Source organism: Pseudonaja textilis, chromosome 9, assembly GCF_049901715.1.
Source record: "Pseudonaja textilis isolate UNSWEBS1 chromosome 9, rPseTex1.2, whole genome shotgun sequence".
Taxonomy (NCBI): Eukaryota; Metazoa; Chordata; class Lepidosauria; order Squamata; family Elapidae; genus Pseudonaja; species Pseudonaja textilis.
Window position 1 is genome coordinate 6451875 of NC_141998.1, and position 23400 is coordinate 6475274.

Below are 23400 nucleotides of genomic sequence, written 5' to 3' on the forward strand. Positions count from 1 at the left end.
AAGGAGTTATGGAAGGACCCATAATTTACAGACCCCTCACATCCCGGACATAAACTGTTTCAACTCCTTCCCTCAAAATGACGCTATAGAGCCCTGCACACCAGAACAACTAGACACAAGGATGGTTTGTTCCCCGAACGCCATCACTCTGCTAAACAAATAATTGTGTTCTGACACAAACCTGGTTCCAAGGAAGCAAACACGAGACAAAGGTTACAGCACAACCTTTTAATGTTTCCTTACAAATCCCGTTCCTTCATAGGTAAAAGGCTGCTTCAAACCAATTAGCTCCGATAAGAAAGAACCTTGCCAAGGTTTTGCAAGGCTGCCAAGAACAACACATAAAGTTACTAAGCAATAATTCCAACACAAAGAGTCCCCAAACACCAACTCAGATATTCCTAACGTCCACCAGGCTCAAGTGTAAAACTTCTTTGCCTTCTGCAAAGAACTGCGGTTTCTTGGCTGGCTTTTATTTACTCAGGAAGCGGCCATTACCTTGCAGCCTTACTCCCGAGTTGCCTGTGCTGCTGCAGCTGCTCTTTCCTTCGAGCAGCCCTGTGTGCACATGCACTAGGCACCGGCTCCTCGGGGGCCTCTTCCTCACTGCTGCCAGCCTCCACAATCTCCAAAGGCAGCATTCCTCCCTGATGGTTCTGGCCCCATCCCTGCATCACACGCAGGCCCCTCATCTGAGTCCTCGCTCTCCGAGACCTCAGCCATCCGCACCTACTGCCAGCAAACCACAACAAATTCCTTCAACACTGTCCAACTATTTACTAAGTCTGCATTACTATTACTATTAATCTTCCCATCCTTCCTTTCACCCATCCACTCCCACTAATGCGTTCTAGGTACGCCTAACATTTTTGCACATGTAAATTTCTCATTGAGGCTAATAATAACATTCATCTCTCTAGGGTAACTTGATTCATTGCTGTGGTACGCTTAGGCCTTGTTGATTTTAATTTGATTTTTAAAAAGTCATTTCAGGAATGAAGATAAATTCTGAGCACGTGGAATATTCAACCAAGTCACAATCATTTTTTTTCTTTTCGTTTTATCAAGACACAGGTTTTTTTTAGAAAGGATAGGACAATTTGCTTCAGAAAAAAAGCTGACTATTCTTCCTGAGTATTTTTTTTTACATTTCTCATTTATACCCAACAGTAACTCATTTGAAAAAATCGACTAATTAAAAATTAGCACATTTCTGGATTCCACCAAAATGATCATCCCAATAACCACACCATAAGAAGAATTGCCCTTTTAAAATCCAATAGAATCTACTCCTTCAGGCCAACCATTTTCCCATCACTTTCCACTGAATTATGATTCCCCTCAAAATAGCCAATAGTGTTTCCCCCTCAAAAAAATGGATTATGTGTGCTAGCTGACTAGAGGAAAGTACAAAATGATTCTTAAGGACAATGCTGTGGGGCAGTTTCATCACTTTTTGGAAATGACTATTTTGCGATTGGCCACACATACTCTGGCAACCATTTTGTGGATGAACAAACCCTCTTTATGACAGCAATTCTGTGAGAACAACCATAACTTGAGTTTCAGAATAAATGCATTTGGGCGTCTCCAACACTTAAAAACTGCTGGTACAAAGGATCTTTATATCTCATGATAAATCTGGCCAGTTGGTTGTAGGGATTAAGGTGCTGGCCTAGAAACCAGGATATAGTGAGTTCTAGTACCACCTTTGGCATGAGAAGTGATTTTGGGCCAAATACTAGGAAACTGTGAGTTGTAGTCCTGCCTGAGACATGAAAGCTAGCTGGGTGACTTAAACCAATCGACAGAAGATGGTTTCTAGTGCTGCCTTAGGCATGAAAGATAGCTGGGTCATAGTAGGCCAATCACTAGGAGACAGTGAGTTTTAGTTCTGCCTGAGGCACGAAAGCTAGTTGGGTGACTTCTGGCCAGTCAGTCACTCTCAGCCCAATCTACCTCACAAGGCTGCTGTTACGGGGGAAAAAATAGAAGGAGGAAGGAATATTACATATGTTCACCACCTTGAGTTATTAATAAAAATAATAAATGTGGGATATAATACATCAATTAAAAAATTAGGACCCCCCCCCTGAGGTTTTTAAGAGAACTGTTCAGATACATCTTTTTAATTTGGTTTTTTACGTTACCCTCACTATTTTCCTGTTCCTCCTATTGTCCTTTATTAGTTTATCTCAGCAGGTTTTAGCAAACAAGGTGTTGCAAAAATACAGATTCTGAACATTTATACAGATTCTGAACATTTTGACAGCCCGGTCTGGCCCAGCCCAGAAAAAAAAAAGTTAGAGACATTCTGAATTAATCAGATCTGTTTGCTTTGGCTCCAGAGGGAAAGTGTGAAACTCGGCTGAAGTGCCTAAAGATGAAGTAAGAAGGACAGCCAGGAATTCTCTCTATTCAGAAGACAGATAAAGAACTAACTCCTTAAAGAAACAATGCAAGAATGTCACCTAAATCAAACAAAAGCCAGGCTTGAATACATAGCACCCCCCACTTCCCCAAATCCCATCAGCGGTGGCCAGGCTTATGAATCAACAAAGCTATTTGGTGGGGAGGGATAAAAGGAGTCCTGAAGCCCACCCACTCTTTTCAGTCCGCTTTCGATCCAGACTTGGAGGTGCCTGCCAGCCTTGGTGAGAAAGATGTGGGCAAGTTATAGATGAATGTGTGAGGAAAAAGCAAACAGGTCAAGTTTTGCTGTTATTTAAAATTCACTGGGTTATGCCTCAGGGTTCGTTTGAAAATGAACTGATTGTGGCTGTGTGGGAGTGACATAAACTGCATGTAACATGTATGTATGTTGTATGTATGTATGTAACAAAAGGGAACACACATATAACAAGCATTCCCCACTCCATCCAACATTATCTATCTATCTTAATTGATTTTGGATAACCATTTGTCTGAAGTGGTGTAGGGTTTCCTGCCTAGGCAGGGGGTTGGACTAGAAGACCTCCAAGGTCCCTTCCAACTTTCTATTCTATTCCATTCCATTCCATTCCATTCTATTTTTCTTCTGATGTTTGGGTCTCAGAGCCAACTGCAATCCAGTAGCTTCCTTTATTCTGGAGATCCCTAGAGATCACTTTGAGTGCAGGGACCAACATCAAAAAACAAAAATGTGAAGTTTTCCCCAAATCATTCAAAATCTGATGAATTCACTCAATGTTCCCAAGGCGGTTGTCTCTTTTAAACTAATATAATTAAAAAGGAATATGTAGGCAATCAGCCCGCACACTTTTGGGCAAAAATTTAAAATGGCTTCATTGTGATCAGGAAGGCTTGGAGGAACGTTGTCCATGGGGTTGCGATGGGTTGGACATGACTTCACAATTAACAACAACATGATCATTCATATAAAAAACATAGGACTCAGGGATACAGGATCCTCTTAACTGATTCAGATCATTTTTGAAATCACTGGTTAACTGCAGAAACTCTGAATTTAGCCCCTGCTCCGGAAAGATCAGCATTGCAGAAGTCTATCAGGAAAGCTTCCATCCACGGAGATTCCTTGGATGTATAAAATTCAAAGATAATTACAGCTCACAGCTGTTAATAACTGAATCATTTTGCAAGGAAAAAAAGATCAGGAAACCGAATCTCGCCCTGTGCTGTACCTGAGTTTAAAGGAAGCAGAAACGTTCACTAACCTTGGTGACCTTGAGAAGGCAAAGACAATAGAAAAGGACATTCTCCACGTTGCCATGCTGGATTCCTGCTCCCCTTGGTGCTTTTGTGACCTTATCTAGATCAAAGCCCCTCACCTCATGCTGTTTGTTCTTAAATGTTTCTTGTTCTTAAACGTTTCTGCTTTCACATTTCACTTTCACAATGAGTTTAGTAGGGACCGTTGAAGAAAGTTTGAATTCCATTTTCTCTTTCCTTTTGTTTGGGTTTGGCTTTAAGGCTGAAGTAGGAACTATTTCCTGGGAATTACTGATAAATATGGAGCTTCTCTGCATGCACAACCGAGAGCAGCAACCCCGGACTAACATATAAGGCTGGCATTCAAAGGCACTCCCTGATTCTTAACTGAATAAACCATGGTTAGGTGTCATCAAAAGTCTTGGAAACTCCACTTTTATCTAGCTGTAGGAAGTGGGGAAGGGAAGGAGAGCATTCACTAAAGGCCTCTCTCATAGAAAAGGGAGCAAAAAAAAATTAGACCAAAAAGAGGTCAGAGTTGAAAAAGCTTCTTGAATGAGAAACAAAATGTTTTCAAGGAAAAAACAAACAAAAAACAAAGTCCACTTGCCTTTTGAAAAAGCATTTTGGGGATAGACCAAAGATGGTTTGCTATGTTTTAAAGTGCAGTAATTAACAGCAATCAACATTGCAGGATTGTTGTTGCATGGGCCTTTTTTTTATCGCCACAGCCTGCAATAGAAGTATAATGAACATGTCAAATGTTAATGCTTAATGTTTTTCCTTTAAACAGGATTCAGATAAAGTAACAGTATAACAGAGTTGAAAGGAATCTTAACAGATTAACAGAATTGGAAGGGATCTTGTAGGTCATCTAGTCCAACCCGCCCCCACCCAAGCAGGACGCCCTACACTATTTCTTGACAAATGGCAGCCCAATTTTGAAAGCTTCCAGGGATGGAACACCCACAACTTCGTTGTTCAGCAGGAATATTTGTACTGTTCCCGGGTTTGAAAGCAGAACTACTCAGGTTCAGCCTGGGCAAAGAGTAGATGCGTATCTTGCCTTCTTCGTAGCTCTATGTGGGCGCCCTTTCTGTTTCCTTCGATTAGGAATGTGAAGAATGCGGGCCATTTAAAACCTCTGTTCTTTTCTATCTCTGCGTTCCGGGTGTCGTTAGCTGGTTTTTGTCTCCGTGCGCATGCGCTTTTCGCTGTCGGCGAACGCCCGCTCAGGCGAAGGGTAGCTAGGCCGAGAGAAGCCGGGGGCTCGCGTAGATGTCTTCGCCGGAGGAGGCGCGGGTCGCTCCGGCCCCGGAAGTGGACCTGCCGCTAGAGTGGGAAACGGATGAAGAACGCATGGCGTTTCTGTTCTCGGCTTTCAAACAGAGCCGGGAGGTTAACGCCACCGAGTGGGACAGCAAGATGGGCTTTTGGAGCGAGCTGGTGTTGAAATGGGGAAGGCGGAAAGGAGGGATCTGCACCTGCCTGAGGGAGCTCCAGCAGGCTTTCGAGCGCCGGGGGAGCGTCCCCCTCGGCCTGGGCACCGTCCTCCGCGAGCTGCTCAGGTGAGGCCGGCGGGGCCGCTCGGTTTCGGGGTGGGGGAGGGGGGCGAGAGTGCCTCTGAGCATGTGCTGACAGCCTCGCAGAGTTTCACTCGAAGGCCTGCATTTTCCAGGAAGGGGAAGAAGGGGAGGCCGTCTTTGACCTCATATCGTTATGAGATATATCCATTATTTATTAAAATGTGTTTCAAAGAGGAGGGGGAGAAACTCAAGGGATCCCCGAAATCAAAATTATTTGCCAGATATTGGAGATGTTTGTAAAAATGTAAACCTTGTCATTCTTTTCTTCAAGAAAAATATTTTATTTATGTTGGATATCTGTGATCATGAGACTTAAATAACACAAAGTGATAAAATATGTAAGTATGAATAAATGTATGTATGTATATGTGTATGTGTATATGAGATCTACATTATGTTTCACTAGAATGATGACCAAAGTTATGTAAAAAAAGACTTCAATGTTTTTTAATTGTTATTTTTTAATTTTTAAAAATTATTTTTTTTAATTTATGTTAATATTTAATGAGTTTAATATTGTTTTTTACATGATTCAGTAAATGTTCTACAAATGCATATCTGTTTTTAATATGGTAAATATAAAGAAATAGAAGCCATGCCAACAAAAACTTTTTAGGGTCTTCTGTAATTTTTAAAAGTGGAAAAAATTCTCCAGAACAAAAAGTTTAAGAAATATTGGGATACAATATCTATCTATCTACACATACATACACATACATACACACATAATCTGTTATCATATAACTATATAACTACATATGCACAAATACTTAAATCTCTCCCTCTCTTAGTATAAATATCTTATGTTTCTATTTAAATTTATCTTTATTTGCTCAGTGATTTAAGTGTGTTAGCTTGTGGAATTCTCAGTTTTGTTTGTTCTTGGCATTTTGCACTCAGACTCTTAACTTCCATTTTATCATAACGGTCACCTGCAGCTTTATATGTGCGGTTTGTGCTGTTAAGAATTTCTTTCATCAAATAATGACTAAATTCAGCTTTGTAAGTGTAGGGAAACAATTGTATATTAATTTGAAGAATCTGCCAAACTTCGCTTTTTGCTGGAAGAAAAGGTTACAAACTGAGTGGCAACATTTCTTTCTCGCTGGATAGTGTGTCTCTCTTTCTCTGCTAACTGGATTATTTACTGTTCTGATAAATATTCTGACGGTCACCTGCAGCTTTATATGTGCAGTTTGTGCTGTTAAGAATTTCTTTCATCAAATAATGACTAAATTCAGCTTTGTAAGTGTAGGGAAACAATTGTATATTAATTTGAAGAATCTGCCAAACTTCGCTTTTTGCTGGAAGAAAAGGTTACAAACTGAGTGGCAACATTTCTTTCTCGCTGGATAGTGTGTCTCTCTTTCTCTGCTAACTGGATTATTTACTGTTCTGATAAATATTCTGAACAGTGTGCTGTATGTAACAGTTTTAAACTAATCCAAACTTTGTTACTGTAATTATATTTAAAGTTATTACACCTTTTAGGACAGTTCATCCAAACACCTTCGTATGTTAAATACTTTTAAGAAACTCAGCTTCTTAAAACCACACAGTAAACATATGTAAAAGACAGGCAGTTTAATCATTTAAAATGTTTTTTTAATTGTTTAAAGAAAATGGGGATTTTTTAAAAAAAGTTAAGGTGCTGAGTGTTTCAAAATAGCTGCAATAGGATTACAAGAGTTCCATATGTTGAAGAAAATTAATTCAGCATTCAGAAAATATAATATCCCCAAATCATGTAATATTTGCTTGGGCAGTGCATTGTGTTATGGAAGTTGATAAGAAAAAAAAATCCAGGCAAATTATCTTTGATGATTCACTTTCACGTGGATGAAAGTGAAGTATTTGCACGACATTAAACCATTTCAATTCCTTTCAGATTCCCAAGTATATTAAAGGAAAATACAATTCATTGCCAATGTGTGTCCTTGGATAAATGAAAGAAAGCTTTGATTAGAATTATGGATTCATGAAATCAGTTATATATATATTTTCTCCTTACTCAGGAGTGTGTGGGCAGGCAACCTCATTCTAACAACAGTGGCCTAATCATTTTAAGCCGTAGAGTAGCTTTTCAGACTGCCATATGGTAGACCATCCTGGTTTATCTTTTTGCGGATTGTGTGAAGTATTTATTTTGGCTTCCCTGAAATGCATTACCTTTCATTTATGTCTTTAGACGGGGCAAACTGCAAAGAGAGTCTGACTTCATGGCTAGCGTGGACAGTAGCTGGATCTCCTGGGGTGTAGGAGTCTTCATTTTGAAACCCCTGAAGTGGACCTTGTCTAGCGTATTAGGTGACAGCAAAATGCCGGAGGAAGAGGAGGTCCTGATTTACGGGGAGATTCTTAAGGTAACGCTGGTGATTCATATTTGTGGGTTGGATATTGTGAATAAATTGAGACGAGAGATCTTTCTTCTTGGTGCTTTGGGTAAGATTTCTTTCCCTCCCTCTCTCTCCCTTTTCCATTGCTGCACCTTGTTCCTGCAATTCCTTCCTGGAGGGACTTGCCTGCCATCTAACCCTAAGCTGTTTTTGGAGCCAAGTAATTTAAATAGTTTCCCAACAATTTATTTTTTAAATAGTCCCATTGATAATGTTTTGTTGCTCTTTATTGTGATTGCCACACTGTAGTTTTGTATTGCTGTGTTTTTGCAACTATGGGTTTTCTCCTTGCTGTATTTTTAGCTGATTGCATATTATTTGATATTGTTATACTGCGCACCAATCGTGCCTACCGTCCCTGTCTTATTGTTTCTTTTTAGTTTTCTTATAAGTATCTATCTCATGTATTCAAAACTAAGCAGTTCAGAGAAAGGCAATTAAGACTGTCTTATGTGTACAATAGACACATTCATGGTACACATGGCTGACCCACACAGGCAAGCCTCTCTTTTATGGATTTGTCTTTTTATATAGAGTGATCTTAAGAGTTTGTATATTTATTTGGGCTTTCCAGTGGCATGCCATTTTATATCATATGTAAACAGAGGGAAACAACTCATTTCCTGTTGTCAGGTCTGCATTGCAAAGTCTAACGAGATTCTCTCAAGGGCTCTTCTTTACTCACTAAATTATACTTGTAGATTGGCACAAAGTTGAGGTGAACTGTCAGAACAGCAATAGCATTTAGACTTATTATATACCGCTTCACAGTGCTTTACAGCCCTCTCTAAGCCAGCAGTTGCCAACCGGTGGGCCGCGTCCCACTGGTGGGCTGCAAGAAAATTTTGGTGGTCCGCAGAGAAATGCTACTCCAAAGCACGCCCCCCCAAGCAGGCCCCCCCCCCCCAAGCAATTAATCCAGGCTGTGGGGAACATAAGGCTGCACCTCCCACATGGCCCGCAGGAACACAAGGCTTGCGTTGCTTGACAAGAAGTAGTGAGGGGAGGGGAGGGGAGAAAGAGCAGAGGGGAGAACTTGCCTGGCCACCAGCCTGCTTCTTTCCGCTTCTTTCTTCTTCTGCTTTTGGCTGCACGTAAGGAAAGTAGCCAAAGTCTGTCTTTCTCTCCCCCAGACTCCGCCAGAAATGAGTCTTTGAGACCCTGCAAGGCATCTTTGCTCCAAGAGGCTGTGCTGGCAAAGACTCATTTCTGGTAGAGTTTGTGGGGAGAGAAAGAAAGACTTCTGCTGCTTTCCTTGCGCGCAGCCTGAGAACGGAGCTCAAAAGCAGGCTAGGAAAGGGGCTGCCTTGGAGGGGGTATGGGCGGGGGGTGTGAAGGAGAGAGAGAAAGAAAATTACCAGCCCTTGAGGTTAAATCGGATCTCTCTCTCTCTCTCTCTCTCCTTCTCCCTCCCACCAATGTCAGCAAGCCACCTTCAGTCAAAATTCACATTAGCGGTCCCCAGGATTTAAAATAATGAGTTTGGTGGTCCCTGAGGTCCAAAAGGTTGGTGACCCCTGATCTAAGCAGTTTACAGAGTCAGCCTATTGCCCCCCCAACAATCTGGGTCCTCATTTTACCGACCTCGGAAGGATGGAAGGCTGAGTCAACCTTGAGCCAGTAGGAATTGAACTGCTGAACTGCAACTAGCAGCTGAAGTAGCCTGCAGTGCTGCACTCTAACCACTGTGCCACCTTGGCTCAATACGCTCTCTAATTGAATAGGTTAACATGCTAGAACATCTCTCTCAAGTTTTTGCATCGTTTTGCAAAAAACAACATTTTTTCATATTGCAGTGAGAATTTATTTCTTTGCTTTCCATTCTAAGCAGCTAGGTGTACCCTCTGAAGACATCGGGCATCCTATGTCTATTGAGATGAACATTCCTCATTCCATTCCTCATTCCACTGTTCTCATCCCTTCTGTCCAAACTTGTTATGAAATGTGGGATTCCTTCTTAGTTTTGGCATGAGGGCTGAAGCTGGCAAGGTTGGAAGCAGGGAGCCTGAGACCAGGCAGGGCAAATATCAAAGCATTGTGCCAGAGCCTTCCGCATCTAAGATTGAGAAATGAAGAACAATAATTATTTTACTGTGTAAGGGCAGAAGAAAAAGATAAGATTTAATAGATGAATTAAAAATTAGTCAAGTTTAATTCTTAGAGCCTGAATAGTTTATCTTCTTAATTTCTTCAGTATCTGCAGTAACTCCAACTTCTGTCTTGAGTTTTGTCCTTGACTCCTCAGAGCTAGCTCTTGAATAGGGGTTTAAATTCCTAGAGAGATTCATTTCTATGCAGTTGAGTTAAAACTCTGTCCTTTTAAATATTTCTTCCTGTCGGTACCTCCTTCTGTTTTGTTAATTCTATATTGACTAGGTAAAGATGCAAATGTATAGAATGTGTTTGATATTTACATAAGGTATAAGAAACATCAAGTTGTTCTTCGCCTTTGAGGTGCTGTATTTTCAGGAAGACTTCTGAAAAATTTCTCAGAAAACACTTGCTTGTTTGGATAGGTGTTGGTGTGTTTGTTAATCTCAAAGGCACGGTACTTCTTGTGAGTCTGATACATAACATGTGTCCATTACATAAGCCTACCTAATAAAGTTAGGGTGAGTAGGTGTGCTTTAGGTCCCCATGGTTAAACAGTGCCATCTACTGGAACTCTGGGGATGTGCCTTCTCTGTCAGGGTAGGCTCCCTGGAAACCCCGAGAGATTTATGTGGCTTACCACCTTGATGATATACTCAAAAGCAGTGAAAGCTATTTACCTATTCTCAGGAGGTCTTGGGCTAGGGTACTGGTGTCCTTGTGAGATTTATGCATCTTCTCTTTATATATAAAAGCGAAATACCCCTCATGCATCATCACAAAACCTCCAGAACCGTAAAGCCTACAAACGTGAAATTTGGCACATATGTTCCTCTTGGCTTCTAGGTGCTCACTAAGAAAGGAGTTTTTTGAAAGGACCATCAGAGCATTTGTATTTCCTATATTATTAACACGCTCTGATGCTAAGGAGTTCTACTCCCCATCCCCACCTGAAAAGAAATCTGTTCCAAATGCAAAGCTCAAGCAGAGGAGAAGAGTTTCAGTTTTAGTTTCACAGCACCAAGCAGCTTCAGTACAGAACAGTTGAGCTAAGCTACACCCAGGCTCCTTGCTGTCTCCTTCTTGTTCACACAGCAAATACTGCTTCAGTTTCCAAACTGCCCTCAACTCTCACACACTGGCAGGACACTAGCCAGATAAATACCAGTGGATGCTGGTAAGCAGAGGCAGGTTTTTTTCTCCTTATTTTCCTCCCCCAAAACTAAGCCCGATCACATAGTTTTGTACCAAAGCACAGGTATAGAGCTAGTTGGTCTATATAAGTATTTCTATCTAGAAACATACTGTCTGCTTTCCTCCTCCTCCCTCCCTCCCTTCCTCCTCCTCCTCCTCCTCCTCCTCCCCCTCTTTTCCTGCTTCAGATATTAAGGGAGATACAAAATTCTTGCTGTTCTGGTGGCTTCAATCCTTGCAAATTGATGTTACTGTAGTGTGTCTTTTATTGTTCTGGCTTTTTATGAAGCAAATTACCCAAGGTTGTTTGGAGGCAGATATTTTTAAAATCTGTATAAATGAATCAGATCCTAGGCTTTATTTATAGTCTATTGTGGTCTTCTGTTGCTATTTCTATCTCTGTCTGGTTAGGCTCACATCATATGGTAGGAAATAATGGTTGCTTGGAGTATGTGTTAATTGCTGCAATTTATAAACCACATCTTAAGGCTTAGCATTATATATGAACCCAGTTGGCATGACTTATGTGAGCATGTAGCCTCCTGCATTAATTGTGTTTATGTAATAACTATAAATAGGAACCAATAGGAAGAGAGTGTGTTTAAAAAACATACTGGTGTACTTTTCTATGTTATACACCTAATTTAATGAGGTGCTATAGTCCAGCTGCCTCACTTGAAGCTAACCTAATCAATATACAAAAAGTAACCACTTTGTGAAAAATGTTAATCCCTGGCCTTAGTGTTCAGAATTATTTTATTGTCAAATGAACAAGCAAAAATACTTCTGTAAACATTTCTGATTATATACATTTCAGAAATAATTTTAAAACAATGAATAACCTGTGGCTAAAGTACATAAGGTGCCGTAGCCTAGAACAGAATAACAAAATAATACAGTTGGAAAGGGATCTTGGAGGTCTTCTAGTCCAACCCCCTGCTCAAGCAGGTAAACCCTATACCACTTCAGAGAAATCATTGTCTATTCTGTTCTTTAAAAACCTCCAGTGTTAAAGTACCCATAATTTCTGGAGGCAAGCTGTTCCCGCTGATTAATTGTTCAAAATTGTCAGGAAATTTCTCTTTAGAAGTTATGACTTAATTTATGATGATTTATATGCCACAGCAAGGCCTAAAATACATTCAGGAGTGCTGATTACATAAAAGGGAGACCTTGCACCCAGGGCTTAATTTATCTTACTTCTTGATGGTTTGGTGTTTTTATTTTATTTAGGAGATTGGAGGTCTAATCTTGATCATGCTGTCTCACAACCCATTGTACTGGCTATCTTTTTGACAGAGGTGCCTTTCTTCAAAGCCTCGGGAAAATATACTGACATCAAAGTAGAAAGCTGCTTTTTTAAAAAAAATAAAAAAAATTGTACCAAGCAACATAAGCTGAACTGAGCAGAAGAAACCAGCTTGCAGCAGTCATGGTAGTTTATTATGAAACTTTGGATTCCCATCTTTTTCATATACTTTATTGCATCTCCAGAGCAATGGGAGACCAAAATATATTAATTTTTTGAGAAATAGATTAAACCATCCAAATGTAGCTCCTTTACAAGGCTTTCACTCATTCTCCTCCCCAAAGGTACTTTCAGTCTAAGTCAATGCTTTCTTGCACAAATATACTGAACAAACTTCATACAAATATATGTCTTACTAATAAGACTTCTTTAAAACTATAATATCAGCTTTAGTGCCTGTAAACAATGCTTATCTAGAAGGCACAGATGCACAGAACTAACATAGTTTTAGATTGTTTGGGTTGAGAATTAGCAGAAATTTTTCAGAAAGTGGAGGAAGAGCTATAGTTCATCTTACTTCCATAGAGGTGACCTATCAATCAGAATAGAACTGGAGGGGACTTTGGGGGTCTTCTAGTCCAGCCCCCTGCTCAAGCAGGAGACCCTATACCACTTCAGACCGGTGGCTGTCCAGTCTTTTCCTAAAAGCTACCAGTGAAGCACCCACAACGTCTGAAGGCAACTTCTGTTCCACTGGTTAATTGTCTTCCCTGTTAGTCCAGGTTGCTTCTCTCCTTGATTAGATTCCATCCATGGTTTCTAGTCTTGCCTTCTGGCGCTTGGAAAATAAATGGACCCCCACCTCTTTATGGGAACCTCTCAAATACTGGAATATTGCTATCATGTCACTCATGGTTATCTAGTTAAGTTGTCGTGTTATCTGACAATGAGAACAATTATTCAGCGGAATGACCCGCCTCCAGAGATTTCGGGCGCCCCAATACTGGAAGTTTTTAAAAAGAGACTGGACAACCATTTGTCTGAAGTGGGGGGGTTGGGGGGTTGAACTAGAAGACTTCCAAGGACCCTTCCAGCTCTGTTATTCTGTTCAGTTTAAGGCTGCGTAGATACTGAAAATGTGATCTTTAGAAAAGGTGGTGATGTCCAAAATGCCATCATTAAGCAGATCTATATAAAGGAGGGAAATGTTTACCTTTCAAACACTGATATTTCACACACACACCACACACACACACACACACACACACATTTCAGAAATAACTAGTTTTCTTATTCATCAAACATTCACGTTATGATCCTCGAACAAGATTTGTCTCCAAGAAATTACTTGCACAAGGTAAAAAATAAGAGCAGCACTTAAAAAAATCAAGGGGCTCTTTTTCTTCATCCTAATAATCTTTAAAAGAATAAAGATAAATACACAAGCATTGTTCTTATAGCCCTTTAACTGATCAGCTGGAATGATAATAATTTAAGACGAGGAGCCAAGTACTTCATCGTATATTCCTCGGCTATGGTCTAATATAATATAGTACATGAACAAGTAAAAACTTTATGAATGACAGAATATTTGCTGTAAAAAATGATTTCCTTTGAGGTTTGACTTCTGGTGACTGTCTAGCCCAGGGCTGTCAAACATGTGGCCCACAGGTTGGATGCGTCACGCCAATGCCCGGTTTAGCAAAGGGGGAAAGGTCACGATACGTCACGCGACGCTGCTGTGATGGCACAAGTTTGACACCCATGGTCTAGACTGTCCCTTCTTGGCAAGCTTTTTCAGAAGTGATATGTTATTGTGAGCTTCCTAGGTCTGAGATAGAGTGACTGGCACCAAGGTCACCTAACAGGAGAAGATCTAGAATTCGTGGTCTCCCCGTTTCTAATCTGGAGCTTAACCTCTACAATAAGTTGACTCTGAAAAAAATATATACCTCAGTTGTTTTGTGTACTGTTATTTGTCCCCCTCTTGTGGCATGGATCATGTTCTATTTTTTTACCTTGTTAAGTGCAAGTACAATAATCACTGTTCAGTCTTCTCTGCTGATATTTAATATACATGCTGCATAGAACAATTCTGGTGATCTGTATCGTATTATGCCTTCAATTGTAAGTGATAGTTGTGAGATGCTATCATCTGTAATGATGTCTTGTCTGTTTTCTTTTTTCTTTTTAGGCACAGTGGGATATTAAGCCTTTGTTTGTCTTTGCATTTTTTAGGAGAAGGCAGAAGAAGCCTATAATCTCTACCAGAATTCCACACTTTCATCCCATCCTATTGTTGGTTTGTCTGAGCTGCGTTCCTTGTGCACCAGCATCTGTCCAGATGAACGAACATTTTGTCTGGTGCTGCTCCAATTGCAGAAGGAAAAGAGGGTCACTGTCCTGGAGCAGAATGGTAACAAGGTATGGCACACAGCTGGCTGTTTCAGGCAGGGATCCTATCTCTATAAAAAAAATCATAGAAAATCATAAGGCTGGAAGGGACTCGGCGGTTAGTTTGTTTCTTAGCTGAGGAAACCAATGTTCTTTGAAGATACTTCCGTAGTCATGTGGCCAGCATGACTACGCCGAGGTGCACGGAATAGCAATAGCAATAGCACTTAGACTTATATACCACTTTATAGTGCTTTACAGCTCTCTCTAAGCCAGCGGTCGCCAACCGGTGGGCCGTGAGAAAATTTTGGTGGGCCGCAGAGAAATCTCACCCCCAGAGCACCCCTCCCAAAGCAATTAATCCAGGCTACGCAGAAACACAAGGCTGCTCAGCGCACATGGCCCGCGGGAACCCTCCCCGCCCACTCACTCCTTACCTGGCAAACTTGTCTGCTAAATTGCTATTTTTCGTGGTCCTGGAATCTAAAATCATGAGTTTGGTGGTCCTTGAGGTCCAAAAGGTTGGTGACCCCTGCTCTAAGCAGTTTACAGAGTCGGCATATTGCCCCCAACACTTTGGGTCCTCATTTTACCCACCTCGGAAGGATGGAAGGCTGACTCAACCTTGAGCCTGGTGAGATTTGAACTGCCAAATTGCAGTCAGTCAGCAGAAGTAACTTGCAGTTCTGCACTCTAACCACTGCGCCGAGACTCTCTGGAAATGCTGTTGCCTCCCCACCAAAGTGCTACCTATTTATCTACTTGCATTTGCATGCTTTTGAACTGCTAGGTTAGCAGGATCTGGGGCAAGTAACGGGAGCGTCACACAGCACTCAGGTCTCAAACTCAGGCTGTCAGCTTTCCAGATGAAAAGTTCAGTGTCTCCAACCACTGAGCCATTGTGCCCCTTTAGCAACAATAATAAATCTTATTATTAAAAGGCCTTCCTTGATGATATCACAAGCCTCATAGTTTAATATCATATAATATTGTCTTTCAGATAATGAAATTTGCCCGAGGGCTTCATGCAAAAGTCTCCCCAATGAATGATGTAGACATTGGGGTTTATCAGTTGATGCAGAGTGAACAGCTGTTGTCGCAGAAAGTGGAATCTCTGGCACAGGAAGCAGAGAGGTAATATGGGGTGTGTGTCATTCATCTTTGTACAAACCTGAGATTATGGCACGAGTGAGAGATTATTCAGCATCCTTCTTTAAGGAGGGAAAAAACCTGATTTTGAAAGGGCGGCAAAGCATGGCAGATCGTAAGGTTTATGAAAGCAGTTTAATTGATAATAATACACACACACACCAAAAATGAGAAAAAAATCTGTATTTGTATTTGCCTTTTAGCTATAGGGAGCTGGGTCGAAGGTACAGAGATTGTATCTATTCCTGGTCTGAAAAATGGACAAGCTCACCTCTTTGCTTTTTCAGGTGTAAAGAGGAGGCTCGGAGTGCCTGCAAAGCTGGGAAGAAGCAACAGGTAGGTACTGATGGAAGTCGGGTAAATGGTGCCCCGGTCAGCATGTTCATCTCCAAACTGCCCTGTTGCAGATTTCCAAACTTGCAGTCATGGCTTTTTAGAGTCTTGTTAAGACAAGTGGGTGAGTTTGGGTGTTATTGCACAGATGTGCAAAGGCCTTTTGTCAGACTTACTTGGTAGATCTGACAGGAAACACAGTTAAATAAACCAATTCTACTTGACAGCGAAGCTATATTAGCAGAACTTTGCAAGTGCAAAGTCACATTCCTTTCCCTGTCACCTTTACAGCCCGATAACTTAAGAAAGATTCCCTCCTGAGATGCAGCCGTGGGCTATGCTGTCTCTTCTCTGACCAACCCAGTCTACTTGGCCCAGTCTCGTTTTCCTGGGTTTTCCTGTCTTTTGAATAAAGTCTGCTTTTTCTGCTCTTAGGCCCTGAGATCTTTGAAGTCCAGAAAAAGAGTGGAAAGGCGAATTGCAGAGCTTCATTCCAAGTTGGACGTGGTGCAAGGCATCCTAGATCGCATATATGCCTCTCAGACCGATCAAATGGTATTTTTTTTTCGTTGCCTGACATTTATTTGGGGGAGTTTTACACTTTCGTATTTTTCTTTCTTTCAGGAGCCTGGTTAACTTATCCACTGGGGAATATCACTTTGATTGTCCCAAACAAGGAACAACTCTTCTTTTTTTTCCTGCTCTCCTTTTACAGTATAGGTCACTGGATTTCATCATCTCAGCGGCTAATTCATACACATGTGCTTGCTTTATGGCACAGTGCTGTGTTGTAAGTCATACTGACTAACCTTTAACTGAACACACCTTGTGTCATATCCCCGATGGAGGCAGACTCTGAGGGAGAGGAGAAACAGCCGGCAGGGAATGGAAGGGTGGCTCCGGAGGTTGTGGAGAAGGCTGGGGAAGGGCAGAGGCCGGCTGGGCAGTCAGAGGAGGACCCAGGCCCATCTCCTCTCCATCATGGGGCACGCAGGGAGGAGAGGATAGGGAGAGACATGGTCTCCTCGGGAGGAGAGGGCCTTGATCCTCTTCATGGGCTGTGGCTGTGACAACTGCATAAGAGGACGAACATGCATACAGACGAATGCTGGAAACAAAGCGTGGAAATATCTCTAGTTTATGGTTCCTCTCTGAGTTCGGCGTCCTTCCCAGTGTGTGTTATCTGTGGATGTCCTCCAGCCCATATCTTGCCTGGTTTATGTTGCTTTTTCCCTTCTTCTTGTAACTGTTTGTGTGGGAGTTTTTTGTCTTCCATCAAGAATATTCAAAGCTTGGAAGCAAAGTGAAGGAATAAAAGGGGCTTCACCTGTTTTTCTGTGACTGTGTTTGTTTTGTATCCCACCCTGGGTCATCACACCATGGAATTGTTGTAAATTAATCTGCAGTCTGGTCAAGATGCTATAAAAAATAAGCTTGATTTCTCTCTTGCCCCAAAAGGTATTTAATGCTTACCAGGCTGGACTAGGAGCTCTGAAGTTGTCCATGAAAGATGTCACTGTGGAAAAGGCAGAGAGCCTCGTGGATCAGATTCAAGAGGTATGTAAGAAGCAGGAACAGGTAGTCCTCAATTTACAACATGTCATTTAGTGACTGCTCAAAGTTGCAACGGCGCTGAAAAAAGTGACTTACGTCGGTTTTTCAGAGTTACGACCTTTGCAGCACCCCCACGACTGTGTGATCAAAATTCAGACACTTGGAAGATGGTTTGTACTTACGACCGTTGCTGTGTCCCAGGGTCACGTGGTCCCCTTTTGCGACCTTCTGACAAGCAAAGTCAATGGGGAAGCCAGATTCACTTAATGACTGGGTTACTAATTTATATCAATTGCAGTGATTGACTTCGCAATGGTGGCAAGAAAGGTCGTAAAATTGGGCAAAACTCACTTAACACATGTCCCACTTAACAACAGAATTGTTGGAGCTCAGCTGTGGTCGTAAGCCGAGGACTACCTGTACTGTTCACGCAAAGGTGACATACGTGGCTAAAATAAAAACATCATATAGAAACATAGAAAATGGACAGCAGAAAAAGACCTAATGGTCCATCAAGTCTGCCCTTTGAGGTTCTTTATTTGTATATTTAATTAATTTTTGTCGTATGATGGACATGGGTTTATTTAAACTCAGTATTGATGGTTGACCCACCAACTCTGCTGGAAGTTGGTTCCCAGCTTCCATGGCTCTTTCTGTGAAGTAATACCGTACTTTTTAGCATGAAAGTATTTTGAACTTTCCTCCTGTCAGTTTGAGACTATGCCCCTGTGTTCGTGATGTTTGCTTGATATTGAAAATACTGCCGCTTAGAACCTCATTCACACTCTTAGTATGTTTAAAGGTTTCATCATGTCCCCGCTTTCCCTTCTGTCCTCCAGGCTGCACATTAATTACATATCTCTAATTAAAAAATCCACTTCTCCCACAGCTCTGCGATACCCAGGATGAAGTAGCTCAGACTTTAGCAGGCGTGGCAATCAATGGCTCGGGTGAGTCAAAGCTTGCTTCCTGCGCTCTTCTGATTCATATTTCTCCTTAACAGCCACACATGGGAAATATTGTTTTCCTAAAGTTACAGTTGCTGTCTATAACAGGGGTCTCCAACCTTAGCAACTTTAAAACTTGTGGACTTCAAATCCCAGGAATTTTGGACGTTCAAGTCCACAAATCTTAAAGTTGCCAAGGTTAGAAACTCCTCTTCTATCGTGTTTTTCAAATTTGACAACTTTTTTAAGGACTTGAAGTTGCAAATTTGAAAAAAATTACGCTGTAGCATGTAAAACAGATTTGTTAAAGAAAGGAATTGATTCTGCCAGTAACAGATATTTTGATAGCTTCTACTGTAGGTTATAGGCATATGTCCTGTTTCCAGTTGTAATGCATAAGAATTATTGGAACTCTTGACTAAAAGTGCCTGGTCAGTTACACATTTTCCTCTTACCTAATAATTGTGTCCTTTACTCTCAGGATTACATATCACTCTCCTGCTCTCTGCAGATTCCTTTTCTATATTATTTATAAATGTTCCACATGTGGTGTGGATTAAATTAAACTTATGGATGAAGTTCTTAATCTTGTTCTCAGAATATTAATTGAGTGACAGTTAATTATTAGATGAGCAATTTCTTTTGCCAAATGGATTATTTGAGACCCTATAGGCCCATTTTACCTCTGCGTGCCTGCTGTGTTATTGTCTATCTCATTCCCCAGATGAGTTGAATCTGTGGTTGTGAAGTGTTCAGGATATTTATTCTTTAAGGTTGTCTGTAACCTTTGGCGTGATTTCTAAAACCTTGGGTAAACAATCAGTTCAGACTTCTAATCAGAATAAACTTCCCTTTTCCTGACAAAGTCTGTTGGCAGAGCAAATAGGAACAAACCAATCCATGAAGGGCAGAGCCTCACTTGATACTTCCACACAGAACCCAGCAGTTTATCCATAAAGGAATGCCATCTTTATTGTTAGAAAAACATAGTTCAGCTTAAATAATAATATATTTGCTTTAATGATCGTGATTCCTCTACTTTCTGTGTTCATGACCTAATTGGCGCTCTTAATTGCTTCTATACATGCATTAATTATAAGAATGATAGTTGAAAAATGCTTCTATTAAATATGAATTATATGCTTCAGAGTTTTTGCCTTAGGTGAGCTTAGATTGTGTGGACAGATATGGGTGGATTATCTTTGCACGAGGAAGCCACATAAGACAATTTTGAGTGATGCTTTGTACCAGATCTGAATGTGTATTGCAGATTAGATCAGTATTTCTTAGATATTTTTTCTCCCCAACTATGTGGAAGATGAAAAATAACCATACCCAAGCGTTTGCATTAACAACATGGAACAACTGTAAAATAATGAGAATGCTTGTTTCAAGCTCTTGCTCTCGTGTACAACTTAAGATTGCACGTTGTGCATTTTTTACTCCAAAGCTCAGCTTCCCAATCGAGTTTACTTCTTTTTACATTTTTTCAGTCCTGTGTACAAATCCTTGGGAGTAAGCTCCATTGAATTTTGTTACGTTGGACTGTGAATAAACACCTATTAAGACCGAGATCAGTTAATTTGTTTTCTTACCTTAGAAGCTGATACAGAGGAGCTTGAAAGAGAATTGGACAGTCTTCTCCTGGACTCCCCCAAAAGACAGTCACACCTGCCTTCTGTTCCACCAAAGCAACTGTCTCCAGCTTCTGTAGGACTTCCCAGCTTCACAGATGCTGAGCTTGAAGCCGAACTGGAGAAGCTCACTTATTCAGATGGAGGTAAGCTTTATCTTGTACAGTTTTCCTGTGTCTAATGTTTCCCACAGGTAGTCCTCAACTTACAGCCACAGTGGAGCCTAGAATTTCCGTCACTAAGCGAGGCAGCTGTTACGTGTTGGCAGCTGTTCACTGTTAAGCAAATCATCGTGGTCATTAAGTGAGTCGCACAGTTGTGAAGCGAATTGGCTTGTGGAAAGCTGGCTAGGAAAGTTGCAAGTGGCAATCGGGTGACCACCGCAGCCATGCTGGGTGCCAGTCTCCTGAATATTGATCGTGTGACTTGGGGGAATGCTGCTATGGTTGTAAGTGTGAAGACCAGTGGCAAGTCACCTTTTTCATTGCCATTGTACCTTTGAACAGCTGCTAAATGAATGGTCATAAGTCAAGGACCACCTGTTGTAATTCTGTAAGCAAAGCTCTCTCTTCAGCAACTTCCTATAAAGTTACTTGGTTTCTTTAAGGAGCCCCTTCTCACAGATCTTAAGGTTTTCTTCTGGGTTAATGATGCCCTTGTTTGGGTAGATCAGTGTTTTAGCAGCTTTAAGGCACGTGGAATTCGATTCCCAGAATTCCCTAGCCAGCATGTCCCTACGTCTTAATGTTGCTAAGGTTAAGAAACAATATGTTGCTGGGACCAAAATTTCCTTTTCAAAAGGTTTTCTACTGCTACTGATGATTAAACTCACTTTAACCTAAATCGGTTTGGTACAGTATCTTCTGTGTTTAGCTGAACTTATCAATTTTTCTAGGGTTTTTTTTTTTCCACAAGCCATTTCACCACCTCTTTAAGCATCAATAGTCTGATCGGTGCAGAAGGCTTCTTAAATTTTAACACTTCACAGAGATGTGAAAAGAAATAAGAGCACACAATATGATTTTACTGTTTCTTGGATGGTGGTGCAAGAAAGGTTTTTTTCCATAGACTTTTATGGAAAACGTACATACAGAAAAAGCCTCTGAGTAGCTCTTCCATTTGCCCTCGGAAGATTCCTTTAACAAATGCAGCCATCTAGCAAACAACTAATATATATATTTACAGAGCAATATAGATATATGTATACATCATGCATTGCAGAACAGCAGTAAAAAATATGTAATCCAATTTTTAATAGCTGCTGGAGGCTCTAGTAACAAAGAAATGCATCACGATACGTATATGTTTCTCTGTACTGTTTGCAAGTGTGCTTAACCACATTTCTTTCTTTTTTTTCTTTTTTGGGTGTGTACAGAATTGGCACAAAAGACTGATCGGAAGGCCTCTGACCGCCAAAGAGTTCTGGAGCTGCATCTTTAATGACTCAACATCCTCCTTTGTGCTGTGAAATTGTCTTAAACTTTGCTGATCATAATTCCGAAAATAACTTGTTGGAACATGAGTCTTTATTAGCTCTTGTTAAGACTGCACTTTTCTAACAGGCAGGAAGTTCTGCCACGACAATCCAATCCTTTCCACAGAAAATTGCTCAGTTGTCATTCTGTTTTTTTTTCCCCAGTGTCTCTTCAGTTGATTTGCTCACCTGTATTGCCACTCACGGTTGCTCTTTCTCTGGCAAGTTGACATCTTGCTGAGCCTAATGTTGTTGCACACATCCTGGGGGTTTCGTGGACCGCCACCTTGCGATGACTGGAAAGGCAATAAAGTCGCACTCGGTCTGGCATCCCGCTGTTTTGGGCAGTGGTGCGAAGTGCTTAGTAGATGCACTAGATAAGATGCTGACTTGGATAGCAGTGCGCTGTACTTGCCAGCAAGTAGATATATATTGATGATTTTTCTATATTTCTTCTTCGTATTTGCACGGTTGTGGATAACTTTAGGTTGAGGTCTGACGGTTTTAGAGTTTGTTTTGTTACACAAGTATGGAGCGTCTGCCGACACAAAATTCAGCTCACAGATCCTCCCTTTACTTCAAGACTGGCATTGCCTTAAAGGAATTTGCAGAGCTTTTCAACGTGAGGCTGTTATTTTTGTTGCTGCTGCTTGAAGAGGATGTTTGAAACCTGTTCATTTGACCTGCAAAGAGAGCCATTCACGTTGCCTTCGTGTTAGAAAGAACTCTCTTCACTGGGATATTTAAGCTATTCTCTTGAATCAGAAATACACAGAGGGTGGGTTAGCGTAACCTCTAACGTCTAAGAGGGTCTTCGGTCACAGTGTGCTGGAATAAAGTTTAAACACTAGCAAAGATCTGAATCACTGTCTCAGCACCATTCATAATAATGGTGGAGATTGTCACCATTTCCTGACGTCTCAAGACACTTAATTTATGGTGATGGAAGACCTGCTGAATCAAATCACACTTAAGCCCTGCCAGAGATGGCTGGCAATGGTCGTCTCTCCTTTTTTCAGAAGACTTCCTGAGAAACCACCTCTGTTTACATCAGGGCAGCGGTTTATTTTTTGTTATTGTTTAATGGCAACATAGAAACGGACTGCAGAAACTGACTGAAGAAAAGCTGGTTGATTGACTTGTGCATGGGCACCGGCCGGAATAATTTTGGGGAGGATGGGTTGTGGGGGAAGAGATGAAGAAATTTCTGCTGTTCACAAACCCTTTGGAGAATGATGACTTTATGCTTTTGTTCTCTGAAGCGAGCTTTGATTTAGACTCTGCGATGGGGGCTTTTTGTCAGGGAGGACATCTGGTAAAATTGGAAAAACGGAAAATGTAAATCCGCGTCAGGGCACGCCCTGTAAGTTCACTACAAAACGTGCTTCTCCCCCACCCCTCAAAGCCGGTGAATCATATACCGCGTCTTCAAACAGAATTCAAGAATTGTGTTTATGTTACTTTAAGGGCATTGTGCTTGATTGGTTTAGAAAGGAGAGGGAGGGAAAATGTCCCTCCAACCTTCTTTATTTTTTTCTTCTTTGAACAGTGATATAATAAAGGAGTGAAAAGACTTCTGGAGTTTAGTCCTCTTATCATCCCATATAACAATATTCAATTAAACTCATTATTAAACTTTCAAAAAAGTTTTTTTCCAAGTGAGAATTCCTGCTGGACCTCAAGCAAAGCCCAAACAATGCCTGTATAATAAATCTGTATACATGAATTGT

At 41.1% G+C, this 23400-nt stretch overlaps 1 protein-coding gene and 1 long non-coding RNA gene across 3 annotated transcripts in view; one reads left to right on the plus strand and one right to left on the minus strand.

Moving 5' to 3' along the window:
- LOC148125023 (uncharacterized) overlaps nucleotides 1-3819 on the minus strand; it is a 38857-nt gene extending 35038 nt beyond the window's left edge. Inside the window, exon 1 of the long non-coding RNA XR_015744653.1 lies at nucleotides 3675-3819. This is a non-coding gene — a long non-coding RNA (uncharacterized LOC148125023). The remainder of the gene's footprint in view (nucleotides 1-3674) is intronic.
- A 1063-nt stretch (nucleotides 3820-4882) lies between these two features.
- Nucleotides 4883-23241, plus strand: CHMP7 (charged multivesicular body protein 7). 2 transcript variants are annotated; one of them, XM_026714955.2, is made up of 10 exons: nucleotides 4883-5237; nucleotides 7444-7618; nucleotides 14424-14609; nucleotides 15580-15713; nucleotides 16016-16064; nucleotides 16497-16616; nucleotides 17520-17618; nucleotides 18505-18565; nucleotides 20163-20342; nucleotides 21572-23241. In XM_026714955.2, exons 1-10 carry the CDS (start codon nucleotides 4948-4950, stop codon nucleotides 21634-21636), a joined length of 1359 nt encoding a protein of 452 aa, XP_026570740.1. In that variant the 5' UTR covers nucleotides 4883-4947; the 3' UTR covers nucleotides 21637-23241. The 2 variants fall into 2 exon arrangements, with proteins under 2 accessions (XP_026570740.1, XP_026570741.1); XM_026714956.2 differs by having other exon boundaries at nucleotides 20166-20342.
- The last annotated feature ends 159 nt before the right edge of the window (nucleotides 23242-23400 follow it).

What these genes read in the sequence shown, in the direction of transcription:
- CHMP7 (XM_026714955.2), top strand. Translation starts at nt 4,948, where the DNA reads ATGTCTTCGCCGGAGGAGGCGCGGGTCGCTCCGGCCCCGGAAGTGGAC. An exon ending in TTTACGGGGAGATTCTTAAG is followed by an intron (nt 7,619 to 14,423) that starts GTAACGCTGGTG and finishes TGCATTTTTTAG; the next exon opens with GAGAAGGCAGAAGAAGCCTA. An exon ending in CTGGCACAGGAAGCAGAGAG is followed by an intron (nt 15,714 to 16,015) that starts GTAATATGGGGT and finishes TTGCTTTTTCAG; the next exon opens with GTGTAAAGAGGAGGCTCGGA.